The 18,845-nt window shown below is 34.0% G+C and overlaps 1 protein-coding gene across 15 annotated transcripts in view; it reads left to right on the plus strand.

The window, feature by feature from the left end:
• Positions 1–18,845, plus strand: part of NAV3 (neuron navigator 3) — a 503,615-nt gene that overhangs the window by 336,949 nt on the left and 147,821 nt on the right. For all 15 annotated transcript variants that reach the window (XM_064419581.1, XM_064419580.1, XM_064419582.1 and 12 more), the window contains 2 exons: positions 8,512–8,584; positions 12,250–12,427. In XM_064419581.1, the coding sequence (XP_064275651.1) occupies positions 8,512–8,584; positions 12,250–12,427 (251 nt within the window). The remainder of the gene's footprint in view (positions 1–8,511; positions 8,585–12,249; positions 12,428–18,845) is intronic.

The following is an 18,845-nucleotide window of genomic DNA, read 5'->3' on the forward strand; positions in this document are numbered from 1 at the left end:
TGATAGATATTTTTATTAAGTGCTCCTTAAATTATTCTCTTGCAAAGAATGAGAAGTTTGCTACAAAAGAGTTAAGCCAAATGTATGTGCGTGTCAGTGTATTCTGCTTAACCCCCTAAAATGTGTCATAATTTTGATAGAAACATGGAATGTTCCTAAATCTAGGCCACGTGCAACAGCAAGTCAGCAGAATGCACGAAACATCTCCCAGCAGGACTGTTAACACCTGTTTTGTCTGGGTGGGTTTCCTAATTTACACCACCCATGGAAACTTGACATTAACTTCCAGTGTAGTCACAAGAAGTTATTCCAGTAAGCTGCCATGGTAGGAGCTTATAGGAAATAAATTACCAGAAAATAAATAACATGATTTTTGGGAGCTTGTTTATTTTCTTTCCCAATTTTCTCTGTCTTCAAATTTCCCCATTTCTGCGAGGGAAACTGAGAATTCGTGGCAAATTTCACTCAGTCTCAGCAGTCTGTGGCCAAGGGAACTGTGTAACATGCAGCCTGCCATACAAGCATCTTCCACAGAAACTGCAAATTTAAAGCTAAGCAGCTTCCTCAGAAGAGTCATTATAAATTTTGCATTACTCTGGGCCACATTTCTTCCCATTGCATTTTCTTTCAGATTTGGAAGAATTTGTGTGTATTTTCTGCTCTTCAAAGTGTCCTTATTATGAAGTATTAGTAAAAAAAGAAAATTATTACATAGTAATGCTTTGTACACTTTCTTCACAAGCAGTCTTGGTGGAAATACACAATTTTTAGGAAGTCTTGCTTAAAATTAAAAATCTGTAAATAATTTAGTATGAACATATTTATATGTTAATAAGGACATACAGCTATGAATATGCAACAGACAAGAAAGCAGATCTTTTTCTGACACTTGTGTTTAAACTAGTTTAGACTGCACTATATATATATATAAAATAATCAGCTTGCTTGTTCAATTATAATACTTGCAAAATTAGCCCATATGAGTATATTTCACATTGTTCCCTTTGAAACCCTAATCTTAAATTTGTAAAAGGATCCCTTTTAGAGTACCTATGAATCAGCTTTTGGGGATAACATACAACATTACAGTGTAGGGAAAATGGTACGACAGTTTTGCAAGTACAATTTCTTGATAGCTTTTCACAGAAAGCAGGTAAATCAACAACAATGTCAAATGGAATGGAGTACATGGCATAGAAGGTGTTTCTTATAATGATTGAGGGTCCTGATGGGTACTTTTACAAATAATTGAAATAAATCTTACCATGTGTTACAACAAATAAATCATAATTGCATATTTTTATTGATTAGATACATTTTGTCCCACAGGAAATGTACAATTATGAAGGCATTAGGGTTTTTTTTATATTTTAATTGTATTTCCTGTTGCACATCTTTCTAAAGAGATGAACAGAATTTCAGATATGCTGAACATCTGTCTTATAGTGAAAAACAGGGAACTCTCACTACTGAATATTGTTTAAGCAATCATTTAAGAATCACCTTGACTCCCAAACAGTGTTGAATGTGTAGCATTTGAAGAGTGGATAGGCAGGTGGATAAGGACATTGGGCTGGGTAATCCATTTCTGTGTACCAATTTTAATCTGGATGGTGCTTTTGACCTCTTCAGTTGGACCTCTTCAGAGTAAGTCAGCTATCAAAAACATATTTCTGCACCAAATACCCAGCCTTAAATCATTATGGTGCATATAGATGTGTATAAAGCAAGCATGCTCATAAGTAGTGAGCAGTGTATTCCGTTATCACTGAAATGGAGCAAGTTCTTGACTTGCTTCTTGTTTATTTTTTGGTGAAGGAAGTATTTCACATATGTCGATCTATACATAGTTAAAAAAAGCTAAATGTCCACTGGCCTAGTTTATGAAGCCTGGTTTATCAAGCCTGGTTTTGTTAAATAATCTGAATGATAAAACTGAGGTTAAAAACATGGCTCTGTAGAACAGCAAACATTTTCTATTTCTATTTCGCTGTCTTGTAACTTTTTAGTTCTTTGTTTTAAAGACTGGCAGAACATAAATACAAACTAGTGAAACCAGCTGGGAGGAAAACCCATAAGGAACAAAATTACAAAGCAAACCGAAAATCTGGGTGTTTCCCACACAGCAAGTGAGTTGTCAACAGGTCAGTGTGTGCAATGGATGAGTCATTTAAGAACAGAAAGTGAAATAAACTTGTCCTTTTAAATCTCTGAGAACACCTATGGGCATAGCAGGCTGTGAAAGTTTATAGACTTGGCCAAATAATAGTTTGTTTAGGGAGTGTGTGTACAAGGATTAACCATGTATTTGTGAGAGTGTACATGGCCAATTCTCTTACTGCTATTACACACAGGAAAATCAGAGTTTAGGCTATTTCCACCTTGAAATACTTTTCAGTGTTTCCCACAGCATTTTGTATAGCTAAATCTATATGGAAAATTTAGTTCTCTTACCAACTCCAACATGTGCATCAAAAATTATTTTATTTACTCATGAAGAAGTCTTGGTTGCTTGCCTCTGATCTTTATAGAGCCTGCAATTGAGACCAGATCCCTGGCACTTCACCTACTGAGTAAGCAACCAGATCTCAAAAGTTCCTACATCTTGCATGACTGATTCCTGTTAAAATCAGACAAATAGTATCTGCTTTTACATTCTTAAAATTTTAATAATTTTATGCTGTGCAGGGCTGAGTTGGACTTGATGATCCTTGTGGGTCCCTTCCAACTCAAAATATTCTATGATTCTATGATTCTATGTAACATATGAATTGTAAATATTTAGAATCCAGGTTGCTACCTGTGAGGCCTGAATTTTATTTGATTTTGATTCTACTAGAGCACCAGAACTTGAAAGAGAATGAGATGTGTAACAACAATAATATATTTTCTAATTCTGCATTCATTTAAATCCTCCACAAATTGTATTAGTGAGGAATATCCATACAAGAAGAAGGTTCAAATTTATGTCTCCCAACTCAGGTTAATACTCTGGGGACATTTAGGAAGAAGGATGCTGGTAAAGTGTGTTTGAAATACAGTTATTGTGACACATAGTGTCTTGTACCATAATATCAGTCGCAAAGGAGTACTATTTATTATTTGCAATTAAAAAGAAGAAAAAAGCATCAAATACTGAAGAGTTTTGTGGAGTTTCTGTTCTCTGGAAAGTGCGTATGTATGTGATTCTCTGGATTTCTGTGGAATATTATTTCCATGGGTGTCCTTAATCAACTGTCAGCAACATTACGAAACTTCTACAGGGAAAATTCCTTGCCAAATTTGATGTGGGAACTGGGTCGCAAATCAGAATGTCAAACACACACACGGAACTGTGGCAGATAGCGCTGAATGAAATGCTAATAGAAATAGTTTTACTTTATTGTTTTACTTTTGCTGCCAAAATAATCAAGAGTATTTAACAGCATGTATGTATAGAAACTCTGTGTGGTTATAATAATTTGTTGTTTTTAGAAAGGTGTTCCATTCTTCAGGAAGAATCCAGCTCAAAGTAGATGAACAGTAACTAACTTTTGTGTCTATGTGTTCTTGTAAACTCTTGTCATAAACTTAATAAGAGGGAGTTAGTCAAAGCAAGATATTTTTTGAGCTTCTTATACACACAAAGAAACATAATGCTGTGTTAGTCATAATTACATCTTATGAGCATCCCACAATTAAATTTATTTTTGCATGTGAAGAAAGTGTCTTTCAGACAAAGGAGTTGAAAACTAATCTTGGCAACAGCAAAAATAATAGGAATAAATAGACATATTCTATGTGTTGAGTCACTGGTGAGTACATCCTACAAATAAGCTCTTCCAGTAAGTCAGCAGGGTATTAATTACTACTACTATGCAAGTCCCTCAGTCTGATTTAGTGATTTATTTCTGACAATAAATTTCAAATAGCTTTCATTCAAAAGCAGGTTCCCCACAACTACACAATATAATATGTATCAACATATTTCCAATGTATCTTCTTTGCATGCTACCTAATCTATTAATATTATCAGAGCTGTGATATTTCTGTTTATTTCTACATCATCATATGAACTTATATATCAGTGTAAAAATATGTTGGAGATCACTAATATTTATGGTGTTAGGTATCCCAGGTGCTTTTTTCATTATGCTATGTGTATGAATACTATCAAAAGGATCAGATTTATGAAGAAAGCTTAATATATTGTAGGCATAACCTGTTAGGCTTAAATTAAAAAAGTATCAAATGATGTTATTTACCTGATGATGCCCACAAATTGATTCCTAAATTATCATCATCTTTGCAAAGTGTATCTTTACCCATAGTGCTTGAGCTACATTTAAGAATTTGACATATCCTTGAGTTTTGATAGGGAAGTGATTGGGTTTCCATATTAGGTTTTTGTTACCTCTGAAAAGCAATTTCATGTAGTTTTGATTGACTTTCAGCATGGTTAATTGAATAGCTAAGTGGAAAATGTCTGTATGGCAGTGAAGATTTATTATATTGTTGATTATTTAACCTATTTATAGTTGTTAAAGTTTTTAGTACTGAACTTTCTGCTATTCAATGTTCTGCATTTATTCCACTCTTTTGAATCTTTAATATAAAGTAAGAGCTTTGGAACAAAAGAAAAATCAGTGGAGAACTTTATGAACAGCAACAGTCTGATCTTGGCAACATGTACCTGTACAAACAAATTTGTAAATTTGAGACTCTTCTTTGTCATGATATCAAGATTTGGAGTCAATCTGTATATCCTGAATTCTGTACTATAATGAGAGATATCGTCTGCTACAATACCTTGTAGTTCTCATGATACAAGTCATTATAATGATAAACATAATCTCTGCTATAAACTAGTTCTTTTTGCAAGCAGAATTCAGTACAGAATTGTGGTCATATGTAGGATACAAAGTTTGTCTGGTGTCTCTGTTGTGTTACACCACAAAATCTTCAGCCACTGATATATAAGCAGCACAATTCTACACACACAGTGTCAGCTCTAGGAGGACTTTACCCCAGTGAATAACTACTTATATAAACACGGACTTCAGGAATTCATACCACTCTTGATTGAAACAGTACTGAGGAATGGAAGCTGCTTGAAAACTCTTGGAACTTTTGTAATTGCAAAATTACTCTCATCTGTGAGTGAGTTTGAAGAAAAAGTGTTTGGGGCTGCTTGGGTTCGAGTTCAAAGAATAACTGTGGTTTGCCAGGGCAAGAAGTAGATAATTAAAGCAATATTTAGAGACACACTGAGAGCTTCAAAATGGGACAATTTTAAGGCTAACATTTTCTAGACTGGAGTGGAAGGAAAGTGAAAATAACCCAAAAATGTGTTAATGCATGCCTCATTGAATCCCCTAAGAGTTTCTGAGAGTTGTACAGTAACTGCAGTTATTATCAGAGAACTGACTGCAAGAGTTGTTTTCTGACATTTTCAGGGTATTGTGGGCCTGTGAGTTGCCACACCAAACTTGCTCAATTCACAAGTCAAAACAAGACTTTATTATAAGGCTAACAGTGCAACCCCAGTCTATTGTCTGAAAGTTGGCCACTGCTGTTGCTTCATACACCCCTACCAAAAGGGTGACTTTGGACTCAGGGCTTCTGTTACACTTCTCTTGGTGAACTCTGAAGACAAACAGAATTTGCTTTGTAGTTCTGCAGCATACTGAGTCATTGGTGTTAGTGGTAATGATTTGCATTTTTCTGAGAGTTTAAGACACATGACTTCAAAGACACATGCTGTAAAAGTAAACACGTAAATTAGCCAGGTGCTGTTTCTATAGGATATTATTCACTAAATATATGTGCGGGTTTAGGTAGTAGGCTTATTACTTACTATTACTCCGTATTGCAGATAGATATTGAGAAGTTTTCACATTAGGGCTTAAATATCCTCCAGTGAACTGCAATTTTCTTGTATCTGTGGTCTCCTGAATTACTGCAGAGGGGATATGCCCATTATCAAAAATTACTTGATTAAAGTAGAATATGTTTTAGGAAATATTGTTCCAGTTATTTGAAGATGGATGCTACTGATTTACTGTACTGATTTTTCTTTATTTTCTTCCCCCCACCCCTTTGGCTTCTAGTACTTATAGAGCAGAATTTTCCATCTTTGAAATAATTGATACTGCATTATGGTAGATTTGGAAGTCCAAAGACACAATGAGTTATACAGCCCACTAAATCTTCATTTCTTTTCAATTTTTCAGAGCACAGAAATTTCTGTTCAAAGTTTTTTCTTACGTAGTTGACATTGTTTAAAGGTTGAGTAGAAATATTCTCTCCATGTGCACTGTTTTCTCAACTGATGCAGGGGTTTAGTTGAGCGTCAGGGCTGAGCCAGCCCAGTGCCTTGCCACTGCCTCCAGGAGTGGCACCATCCGCCTTGTCCCTCCTTCCCACCTCCCCTTTCCTCTCCCAAGCCACACTTTACTCGGGCTGGGACACGCCCTCCTCTCTGCTGGCTCCTGTGCTTATCTGGCTGCACGGGAAACTGGAATGACTGAAATCCCTTTGCCTTTTTGCTGGGTGAGTTCTCTGCGCAGAGCCAGCTCCTGATGCGCTCAGAGAAGCGCTGAAGCCCAGCAGCAGCAGGGCTCTCACACCTGGGAGGAAGAGGAGGTGAGGAAGAATCAGATCTTCCTATTTTAGCCGCAGCCAACTTGCCACTGATTTAGCTGTGTCACACCTCTCTATGTATTAACAAAATTACCCAGGTAATTTGGGGGTTTTCCGTGGTGTAAAACTATGTAAACATTTAAGAAAATGACAATTAATGCCTGGGTTGCTGCAGTGACTATGCTGGGCCAGAGCTGGAGTAATCCCACTGATTTTAGAGTGGTTATTCCACATTCTACGCTGTGAAAATTGTGACACCCACCAAACTGATTTAGGAAAACTTTATGGTAGACCTCAATTTTTTAATAAATTTCATTGGTTTAACTGCACATTCTGAGTTTTGGTTTTCTTCTGTAATTGACTCAGTAAAAAAATTGTTTATCATTCACTGTAAATGTTAATATGCCCTTGAAATCAAGGGCATATTAACAAAGACTTCTAAAAATGTGTTTAGTAGTGTATTGACTTTATTGTCCTTGAAGTGCAGATCTGAATATTTTTTCATGTATTTATAAATTTATATATTTATACCTGTGGATCAAGACAGTCTGTAGTCTCATCATATATATTTCTGTCAGTAGTAAAAAAGGAATATTTATATCCTTTTAGCTACTACCATTTCCAGAGAACAATGGCAGAACTCCAATACAGAAAGATGACACTAGTCAAAGACTTTCCTAGGTGAGAAAAGTTTCTGCCAAGGATGAAGTAGCTTTCATTCAAGGAGTGAATTTACCTCTTATGTTTTGATGGTTGAAAACCATTGACATGAGACTTTGTAAAATGTGTAAGCATTCAAATAAAATAACTGCATGGACTTGAGCTTCTGCAGCTTTATATTTTTAGTGTTGTATATTATTTGCTTTATTTTTAATGTTCTCCGGTAATAACAGGCATTTAAAATTTATTGTTCAAATTTTGTTTTATTTTTGTGGTCCTGATTGCCTTGAAATAAATGTGTCAACCTAAAATAGTGTTTTAAAATCAAACCTGTTTGAGCCACTTGAAACATAACACCTCTCTATACATAATTTTTTTGTTTTCATAGAAGCATATTTATAAACAAAGATAGTAATTTTTACGTTTACAGCTGATTATTCCTTTAGAGGTTCTGGAAGGACCGGGGTAATCAGCTGAGGATGGTGACTTGAGGACATTTTGGAACACTCTGTCTCCATCAACTATTAGACACATGAAAAGAGTCTAATTCATTTTAGGGGCAGAACATCTATCCTTTTATTGATCTACATTTAGGCTACATTTTTGTACGTAAAGCTCTCTGTGGTAGCTGTAGATTTCTTCTAAATCACCAAGAGAATCCAGCACCATGTTCTTTACTAAGCAACAACTCTTCTGAGGAGCATAAACAATAAATAAATAAAATTTATTGTATTGTTTGAAGGAAAGAAATTAGAGGAACACTATCACTAAAGAGAGTGATATCATTTTCATAGAATCTCACATCATCCCAAGCAAGTACCTTTGCTTACACCATTTTTGCTTACATTTTTTAGTAAACTCAGCTGCTCACATCTCCAGACATATATTCAGTGTCCAATTCTCTATGAGTGCTTTCACTGCTGCTTGTTTGTAGCATACAAAATCCAGTTTTATGTTAATAGGTGGGTTGCTGAGTTGCAAGCATGCCATTCTGGATTGGGCATTTGTGAATTGTTTTTAAGTACCAAGGCAGACAATGAAAGCTTTATCTCGATTCCCCAATTAGCAGTAATCATTCTTGCTAAACTTTGATAAAGAGCTGTAGTATGCAATGAATGTAAAGTATTCATTCCTGAGCAGTTTTTTTTTATTTTTTTCCCCCCCTCTCCCAACATTTCTGTGTTTTGTAAAATAGTCTTATCCTACTTGTTATTTCTATTCATGTTGCAGATTGAGAATGTTGATGTCTGCCTTAGCTTTCTGGCAGCCAGAGGCGTAAATGTCCAAGGTCTTTCTGCAGAAGGTAAGAGAAACAAATCATCAGAACAAATAACAAGATTTTCTTCTGAAAGCTGAATTTCTTAGCGCAAATCACTTGCACATAAATACCAAGCTTCAGCTGTCTTGAACAGCATGCAAATATAGATTAATGATAACAAGTGAGAGTTTCTTTTTAATTTTCCCTTGAAATTGAACCAAGAAATGCAATGTTTATGAATCTTGAGACAATGTTTTAAAACAATATTTTTTCAATGGTATTAATCTTTTAATGTTATCTCCACAATATTAGATAGGCACAGAACTTCCCAAGCATACTCTTTTTTTAACTTGTTCATATATTTGATTCAAAACAGCAAACAAGAACATGAGAATCCGGCTCAGTTAAATAAACTCGGGGAAGACTATTTGTTTCAGCAAATTTATTATTAGTAGTAATGCTGTCCAGATGAGTCTGAAAATTATAGTATTCCTTTGATGTCTTCTATTAATTCAAAGAGTGAATGGTTTTGCTGCTTCAGTTATTCTGCTGTATTAGTCACCTGAAATGATTGCCTATTGTGGTTGCAACTAAACTAATAAATATAACAAATAAAACCCATTGAAAATACCAGTTGTCTTAATTATTACATAATATTGCCTTGTTCATATAAGAGGCCAGTGAATTAATAAAATGTATATGTCTTTCTCCGGTAGCAAATTAATCAGTTCTGCAAGGTGTTGCACACCTTCAAAATCCCTTTGACCTGTATGGCACCTGAAGGTAACAGGTCCAGAGATGCATCCCTGTATTTTATTTTGCTTGTAGCATAACTAAAAACTGGAAGGAATTTTTTGTTTTATTCCAGAGATGATAATTTCAGTTGAATTCTAGAAAATTCATGGAGAAAAAATTTAGAATGCTAAACACTATTTTATTTTTAAATTAACTCAGAATTGCTATCTTTCACCATCTCAATCTGTCTAGGATTTTAAACATGCAACACAGACATGATATGTACTATCCATTCACCTTGACTGTCAAATTGTGAAAAGCCTCCTAAGTGATTTAGGAGAACCTTTGTGTCTACTTGTAGATATCTTGTTGCAAGAGAATACTGAAAGTTTGCATGCTCTCATTCACTCAAAACTATTTATAATCAGAATTTCTAGAGCAGCCTATTTTTACTTTGATATAAAGTATGAATTAAATGTTTGAATAGCATGAATTTACTTTATGAGGATGCTCATAATTCTTTAGTACTCTGACATGGTGAGTGACATATTTTCTGTACTTTTTAAAATCAGAATCTGTCTGCATTCTGCAATGTCTTTATTTCTACCTTTGTTTTGCTTTGGAAAATAATTTTAATAGGATATATGCTTCAATTGTGTAGCTTTAAGTTCATATACTACTAAAAGCAATACTACTCCATAGGACTAAGTGCAAGGACTATGATTTAAAATACTCTTTATTCTTCAAAACCGAATTTTAACATTTAGTGCTGAAGTAAGATCAAAATTAATTCTGCTGTTACACAGTTGATCGTGAAACTGGAGTAAATCCACTACTAGTTTCATAGTGATATTCTTCAAAGTACAGCAGAGGTGTGATTTCCTTAACTATACCATTTTTACTGTGTATAGTCCTGAATATTACAGTCTTTTAGGGGGAGAAGAAATTTAATTTCTTGTAATAAGCTTTGGTAAATTTTTCTTGTTACTACTTGGTCTTTTATTAACAACCACAGAGGTTGTGGAACAAGAAACCATTAGCTTAACAAGTTTTGAAGATTTCACAACCAGTTTATGACCTCATTTTGACAATTGAACAAAGAGGTCTAGAAAAAAAGTAATTTTCAAATCTTGGCTGCCAAATATCTGCTTGAGAGCCCAGTTGATAAATAATTATCCAGTTGCTACAAAGAAAAACAATCCGCTCATTTTCAGAGTATTTGTTTAGTACACATTAGAAGTTTCTGGATTTTTTGCTAGTGAGAAATATTCTAACTTCAACTCTATTAAAATTAGGAAAGAAAAAGTTACTGATAGCATCCTTCTCAAAAGATATATTAACAAAAAAGAGCAAAATTTTAAGATTAAAAAATATTGAGTGAGATTTAACAAAGGATCCTTCTTCTCAGCATGAAGTGACGCAAAATGGTAAGAATAAACTAATGTCATTTACTGACAGTCTTCTCAAACTAAAGCCACTTAAAATGGATAGTTACATGGTTTTTTGGGGGTGTTTTTAGGATAATTTTAAATACAAATTTCCTGTATTCCTTGACAATGATCTTCCTTGAAACCAACATGACTGCAAAAGTCATATTGCCTAGAAGGTTTACTTGTTCTGGGAAACTTCTACCTATCTCTCGTGGTCTCATTGCTAATCAAAGATCCTGCAGCATCTTCACAGGGAAGATGAATAAGTATGGCTGCTTAGAACAAATTTACATTTTTAAAAGTATATTCCAGTGTCCAGGATTAGGTTTGCTTTTGAAGAATAGGTTGTAAGCATAAAAGCTCCAGTGTCTGCTGCCTTAGTATATGTATTAACATTTCACCTAATCCTATTGAAACAAAATCAATATGGTTTAAGATAAGAGACATGAAAATGACAGTAATTTTGTATAGATTCAACTTGAAAATTTGCCTAGGAAAGCTGTGCAGCACACACAGCTCATTATTTTGATTTGCAGGGAAGGGAGGAAGGTTGTGACATTGCATGTCAGGTTGCAAGTCTATAGGTCTAATAAAAACCTTTTACAAGGTGGTCAGTGCCAAAGAAAATTAATAATGAGATTATGAACAGACCTGCATGGTGCAGATAATTTCATTAAAGTCTTCTGAGGTTTCTTTTTGACACAGATCATTTATCATCAAGGAATGACAACATCCTTGTAAAATCTTAATCTCAGGCTGGGAAAAAGCTTAAAAAAGTCATAGGGATGCTACTGGGGTTCACCAGAATTGTATTCAGGTAGCTGTTTAGCCTCGTCAAAGCTGTTGTTTTTGTTTTCATTATCAGTAATAGCAGTATAAAATGGAAAGCTATAAAATCAAGTAATTTGAAAGTTCAAAGATGTAATAATGAGCATTACAGTCACCATTTTTAAAAACAACCTTCCATTTATTTTCTTCTCTCAAGTTTCCTGCACACATCTGTATGAATGGATAGATGCTCACTGACAAGACCCATTACCATGCAGTCTTTTTGATTTTTCCAGAACTCACTGTTTATTACCAATGTGCGCAGAATTTGCTCCAAAAGCAAAAAGAATAATTGAAAGTCATGAGGTTAGAAGGGATATATATTTAAGGCTAGAAAGAACTCAGATTTTCTGAATGAACTTTTTCCTTAATTAGAATATTTGTATTTGTTGGGAGAGGAGTATTAGTTTCAAATTATGTGCCTTATTTAAGGTTGGATATATTCTTGTTTATGACCATGCAAAAGACTCATCATGAAGGCATAGTAGATATAGGTGTTTATTGCAACACTGACACATAAAACCCAAAAAATTATAATAAAAATATAGTACCAGTGACACCTAAAATGTTTCTGGTATTACAGGTAAATTAAGAGCTATAAGACATAAACATGTATAGCTATAGGTATGCACAGACATACTTTAGTATGACTTCTACAAAACTGAAGTCTAAAACCAATGTGTTTTCACTTCCTTTTCTCTTTTGTTTTTTTAATAGAAATAAGGAATGGAAATTTGAAAGCCATTTTAGGGCTGTTTTTCAGTTTGTCTCGGTACAAACAGCAGCAACATCATCAGCAACAGTACTACCAGTCTTTGGTGGAGCTACAACAGCAAGTCCCTTCAACTCCAGCTGAAATCAGCCAGTCCAAAACACACCAAGATATGCAGTCAAGGTAGGTTAAAAGGTTATTTTTATCAGATGCAAAAGCTTTTTATTTTTCTGTTTGAAAAAGACAAAATTTTATTTAAAAAAAGGCTATTTAATTTTTTTTTTTAGCTATTTACACAGTGGTTTCAATATGTTTTTTGATAGTAAGCCCACATTTCTTGGGAGTAAAGTTAGAGCAAGAGCAGAGAACAATACCAATTAGTTTTAGTTCCGATTTTAGTTAATTGTAATCATTTCTTTTACTTTATTATTGATTTTTCTGCACATTGCACAATAAGAGGCTGCTAGCACACCATGTGGTTAGTGTGCTGGTTATTTTCATGTTTTCTTCCCTTCCCCAGTTCCACATGTAAATGAGAAATTTCCAATAATCAACAAAACAGATGGGGAAAAGGCACAATTAATACTTTTATTTGTTATAGCCTCTTTTTGTCCCCACACATTCTGGATTTTGAGTGCCTAATTCTATTCAAATGTTTTGTACAAGGGAGAAGAAATAGCGTAAATCTAGTTGTTTCTTTTAAGAGGGCAGTTTTTATTTAGTTTTAAGAAAACAAAGCACTCGTTGGAACTCAATAATTGCTGTATTACATTGCTTTCAGACTGTATCTGAAAACATTTTCAGAAGGTAGTTGCTTGAAGGCCACTATAGAAAACTGAGTTTGAAACAGAAATATCTGTTTAAATAGAAAGAATGTTAACAATGCATATTTTATTGGGGAAGTTTTAAAAAAGTCAAGGGTAGATCATCATGAAGAGTTTTGTCTGTTGATTTGTTTGGTTCAGTATTTGTTCCATATTTTATATCCTTGTTCAAAATGTTTTTGTGGACTTACTGAACAACTATATGTCAAGAGTGTGGTAAATCAATAATCTAGATTGGATTAAAAGTATCAGACTAATATTTTGAGATTCTGGTTCTTAAGTCTGTTGATATATATATTACACTTTCATGTATATAATAAACATATTTCTTCTTTAATGGATGAAGTTTTAACACTTCAGCGTGATAGAAATCTGTATCTTGGAACTAGAAATGTTTTAAAATGATATTTTGGAGGAAAGTGTTGCTAATAGCATGTTAATTGCCTCATTTGATGCAAAAATTAAGATACATGTGTTTGGCTGGGGCATTGTGAATTGCTTTTATTTTCTCTGCTGCTGAAAATTAATGTCTTTGAAGGTTTTCCCTGTGAAGTATACAATTAACATGTAATTTAGGAAGTTATGGTGGGGTCCTGGAAGAGTATGACCATTCTCAACATTTTCCAAAGCTTAATTTCTGCTTTTTGGAGGATATTTAATACTGCATGAGAGACAATAACATCTTGTTTTTCAGGAATTAAGTGTTTACAACTTTAATCAGGGGAATTAAGAGCTTAGCCAGCTTCCTATAAATACCTTTGGTTACTGGTTTTTGTTTTTAATTTAATGAATGAACTGAAACATTTCCTGATTTTATAATTTATCCATGGTGAATTGTTAATAACAAAAAAAATTACAGTGTTCTTTATACATCATGACTATTGCAAGAGTTTGTCCCAAAAAAGCCTGGATAAAGCAGTTTTTTTACTATTTGAATTATGATGATTCCACATGGTAGGCAAAGAGGTGTTGAATCTTATATTACGCTTTCCATTATAATACCCTGAGATCCCATGGTCCTTCTGCACTTTTTTATTCTCTTCTATTTTGCTATTTTAAAACATGCTTCTTTAAGAAGAGAAATTATTCCATGTCCCAGATTCTCCATATTTATGTTTTGTAGAGTGACATCTAAGGCTGCTTTAAAAAAAATTCAACTTCCATCAGTGTGCTTTAAACCTTCCACTTTAATCTAGGAGTTTAAAATAATTTAATTATTTGATTAAATTTTTGTTCATAGCTAGGTTTCAGATGTAAAATATTTCTATGTAAAAAATTACCTGAGCAAGATTGATGACATCTTTCTTCTTTCTTATCTGTAAATTGAAAGCAAGATTTTTTTCTGTTTGCTTTCACATACAGAGAAGTTTGATGCTTGTTACTGTGAAGTCTGTAAGTCTGTATTACCTGAGGGAGTATGGTTTCTTCTATCCAAATATTTTTCATTTAAATCTTAAGAGATAAAGGTGCCTACCAAAATTTTTCTCCTATATGAAAATTTTCTATCTTCTACTATAAATATAAATACATCTAGTATTATGAGCTGCTAGCAAAACAAGGAACCCTGGAACTTAGAAACAAACAGAAATAAGATTTTTTTTCAATGGTGATTTTATTTTTTTTTTTGTCAATTTTTGAAGTAATATAAAGAAATTAGCATAGAATAATACTTCCCTTCCTAAGAAAAATGACTACATGTAAAAACAAGTTTTCTGCTAATAGGTGGGCATATATAAATATACACGGATGTGAATTCTCTCTGGTGGATTTACCAACACTTCATAGCAGTCGTTTATTTCACTTCTTTTTTTCCCAATAAAATAAATAATTTGAAATATTATTTAAAAATATACCAAACACCTTTCTAGTTTAAAGGTGATAGGAGTAAATAAAAGCTTCTTTTTAAAAAGAAGCCAAAATATGAATTAAGAAAGAAAAGATTGCTTTGTTGAGATCCATCTTGCCTCTTGCTCACTTTTTGCTATCTCTAATGTGGACAGTTAGCTTACATGATTCCTCAAACTGATTTCTATGATTGCTCTCATGTCAGGTGTGTCTCAGCAATAATTATAAATGCAACCAACATAACCAAGCTGGGGGAAGCTCATGATTTAGAGGGTCTTTAGGAACTCACATGAGTACTCTATCGGACACTTGAGATCTGTAGATACTTTTGCAAAAAGTGGTTTCATACTAGTACTGTAGTACTGAAACCTACACATTTCCCTGGATGGAGAATTTTGGAAAGTGATAAAATCTGAATTGTATATTAATGTACATTCTTCACACTGTCCATATAAAATTAACTCAATAGATAATCTAACTGCTGTCAATCAAAAATTGAGTAATTTTACTTTTTTTTCTGAAGTGCTGTTGATAAAAAAGCTGTTTCATCCTTTCACAGTAAAAATGTTAATCTTTACGGCTATTTTTTATTACACAATTATTGTGCAGGTATGCCCTTTTTTATTACCATGTTGCAGTTCTGAATATGTTTTGAAAAATTCTCAATTCTTTCTGTTTTCTAACATTTGTAACATAACTGTGGAAAGGTTTGGTATGCAGAAGCCTTAAGGCAGAATATCCCTTACGGTGTATATTTTGGAAAAAATATTTGGCAAATGCACATAACAGAGAATAGTTTCCATTAAATTGACCTGTGGTCTTTTTATTACCTAGAAATAGTTCTTTCAGGTTTTTGAATGGAACAAAAATTATCTTATTTCAGAAGCCAGATAATGAATGTAGCTGCTAACACGTGAATGGGACATTCATCTTTTCTCAAAAATGGCAAAATGCTGCAAACCTAATTAGAGTAAATTTTCAAGGGTGTTTGAAAAATCATTTTCTTACACTATGGGTATATTATTTTACTGCAAGACTCACACATATTTACTTTTCATATTTACTTGAGAAATAAAGATGTCTTTTTGATACACTCTGTACATTTAAGTACATTTGATATCTATGTATGCTTGTATGTGTGCCTACATGTAAGCAAAATATATACACTGAATAAGGTGGGTGCTTTTATATAGACTTTATACATTTTTAAAATCTTCAGTAATCAGTCACATGTCATTTTGTACTTTCAGCATTTGAAACTATGTCTCAGTTTATATTAATAACTGAAGTTATTTTAGGTTAGAATATTCTGTGAGAAAAGTTATCTTCTTCATTGCTCCCAGCTAACGTATACTAAGCACATTATGTAATTTCAACTTTATTTCCTAGGAGATAAAAAGTTGTTGTGTCTTCTGTATTAAACAATATGAGAAGGTGATGCCGTTCACTTTTTTCAAAGAGAAATAGAGATTATACATGGGAGAAGGAAATACCTCTGAGAAGTCACACTGAAAATGGTCAGATTACAGAGGTTGCTGAAAACCAAGAAAGTTTTTTCTATGTATGTGCAGGGCTAGCGTCTCACTCTCCTGATTTAAAAGACTGGTCCTGCTGGTGATGGTGGTGATGATGATGATGGTGATGGTACTCATCCCCATTTCCAAGTTATGATGTCCTCAGTAATGATCAATGTCTGTGATCATTACCATGTCTGAAAATTTCCGTGTGCCACTGAAGACAAGCTACTTTATACAGTGTTTGAGCCCTTTGTCAACAAAAACTGAAACAGGCACCAAATTATATTAGGTCTCTGCAGGCTTCATACACAATTGTTTTGCTGAGGTAAACAAACAGAAGCCCCAGGGGAAGGTTATAATCAGAATATCACAAGACAGGATAGATTAGATTTGTGCAGAAATGGGGAATTCAGGAGACTGAGCCACCACACTTGTCCTAGTGTGACTAGGAGACAACACAGACAGGAATGTAATTAAACCAATTGCTGGAGCAACCTCTCTTTTCTAAGTGCAAAGTTTGCATGGGAGGATAATGAATCTTCTTTCACAGGCTCCTTACAAAGTTATCCAAAATTGGTCAGTGTGGCAATACTCTAACATTCCTATTCCCATGTAAGCTGTCTGTGACCAGTGTCAGGATTGTGAAAGCTGTTCATACAAAAGGCAAGCAAGATTCTTCTTGTGAAAAAGTATTATTTGCCTATCTAGTCCTATGGCCAATAGCAACATTTCAAATTAAATGTAAAAGGAAGGAAGGGAATTGATCCGTGATAAATGAAATTGCCTTGCAAAAAGCATTCTTTCTTTATGGAAGATCATAGTTTTGTACCAGTAATGATAAAAACTCTGAAATCATTAGACTGTTACTGAAAAAATCTGCAGTAAATAAATAGTAACCAAATGCAAATAAGTTTTAGATGTGATTTCTGATTTCTTTTTACCCTAAAGTTTCCTCTATTCTTCCATGACTAACTGTGGGAATTGAAAAATTTGAAATCTGAAGTTGGCACTTCACTCTTTCATTATGACTTTATTGCAGCTCTGAGATTTATTTTTAAGCATACAGTGCTGGTGGCCTTATTTATATCTGTCAGTACAGATAGATGACAACAATGGCTACATTATATTTTTATGCTTCGCTTTGGTAGTGGATTCCATTATCAGAGCAATACATCTGTGGTGATGATCTTTCAACCACCCAGATACTAAGAGAAAACACATGTGGATGAAAGAAGTTCTGTCTCATTTACAGATTAGACAGTAACTGGTTTCAGTAAGCTGTCAGAAAAATTCCCCTAGACGGACAAACTATTTTATCATGTACAGGAATGATGAGCACAGCTTGAGGTCCAGATGGATTTTGTTAAATTTGTTATATTAAAAGTGCACCCTGGTTTTCCTGAGCATATAAACAAAGTTAGGTAGCTGATTTCTGCAGGCAGTTGCATATATAACTACTGCAAGGAACGGGGTTTCATGTTGCCTGCTGCTCAAAAGAACTAGGGAAGAAATTATGCATGTTGGATGCAGAGCTTGTGCTGTGTGAAATACAGTAATGAAAATGTAGTGCTTATGATTATGAATTGAAATAGATCCATGTCAGAATAGTGGGAATCTGCATAGCAATCTTGATTACATCACTCTGTTTAGCAAAAGGCCTTCATTTAAATATTCTGAAGGTTTAATATATGGTTTCAGCAGTCTACACCAAGTGTGTTGCACTGACATAGGCTGGAAAATGGAAGATGCACATAGTTCTGTGTGTTTCTTGTTTAATGTATAGGGAAGGGATGAAACAAGTCCCTTTGCTGTCCTTAGCTCATGCTGTTGCTAGTCATTTGGTTTTGGTGAAAGGAAAGAGGCAGGTAGTGTCTGCTTTTCTCACTGCGGAATCATTGTCAAATCACTGATTCTGAAGAAAAGAAAAATTAAGAAAATATTTATTTCTTCTTTCTGTTCTCTTTTTGCTAGTAAGAGTCTAATTCTATTAATCTAATCTGATGTATTTTTATATGTCTGGGAGATAATGTAGAATGAGTTGCTTTATGTGATTGTTCCAGGATCTGTAGGAAGCTGACCTTGAAATGGCCTTTAGGTGTTTAATTTTATTTTAACCTTTTATTTTACCTTGAAAATCAGCTGTGGCTCCATTTTGTTCTTACTCCCCCAAGATGCAATCTTTAGAGTCCTCAAGGTTCCAAATCACAGAAATTTCAGAAAGGAGGTTGTTTCATCATATTTGTCCTGAAGTCCAAGTAAATAAAGCATTTAGTGTGTTTCTGTGGCAAATTACTAACCTGTCCAATAAGCTTCCCACAGAAAAGCAAGAACAAAGCATTAGTAAGAACATATTTTTCATATACTTCTTCCATGTAACCCATCCTCTCTAAGAAGATATCTTATAACATTTCTGCA

This window comes from Passer domesticus, chromosome 5 (assembly GCF_036417665.1).
Source record: "Passer domesticus isolate bPasDom1 chromosome 5, bPasDom1.hap1, whole genome shotgun sequence".
Classification (NCBI taxonomy): Eukaryota; Metazoa; Chordata; class Aves; order Passeriformes; family Passeridae; genus Passer; species Passer domesticus.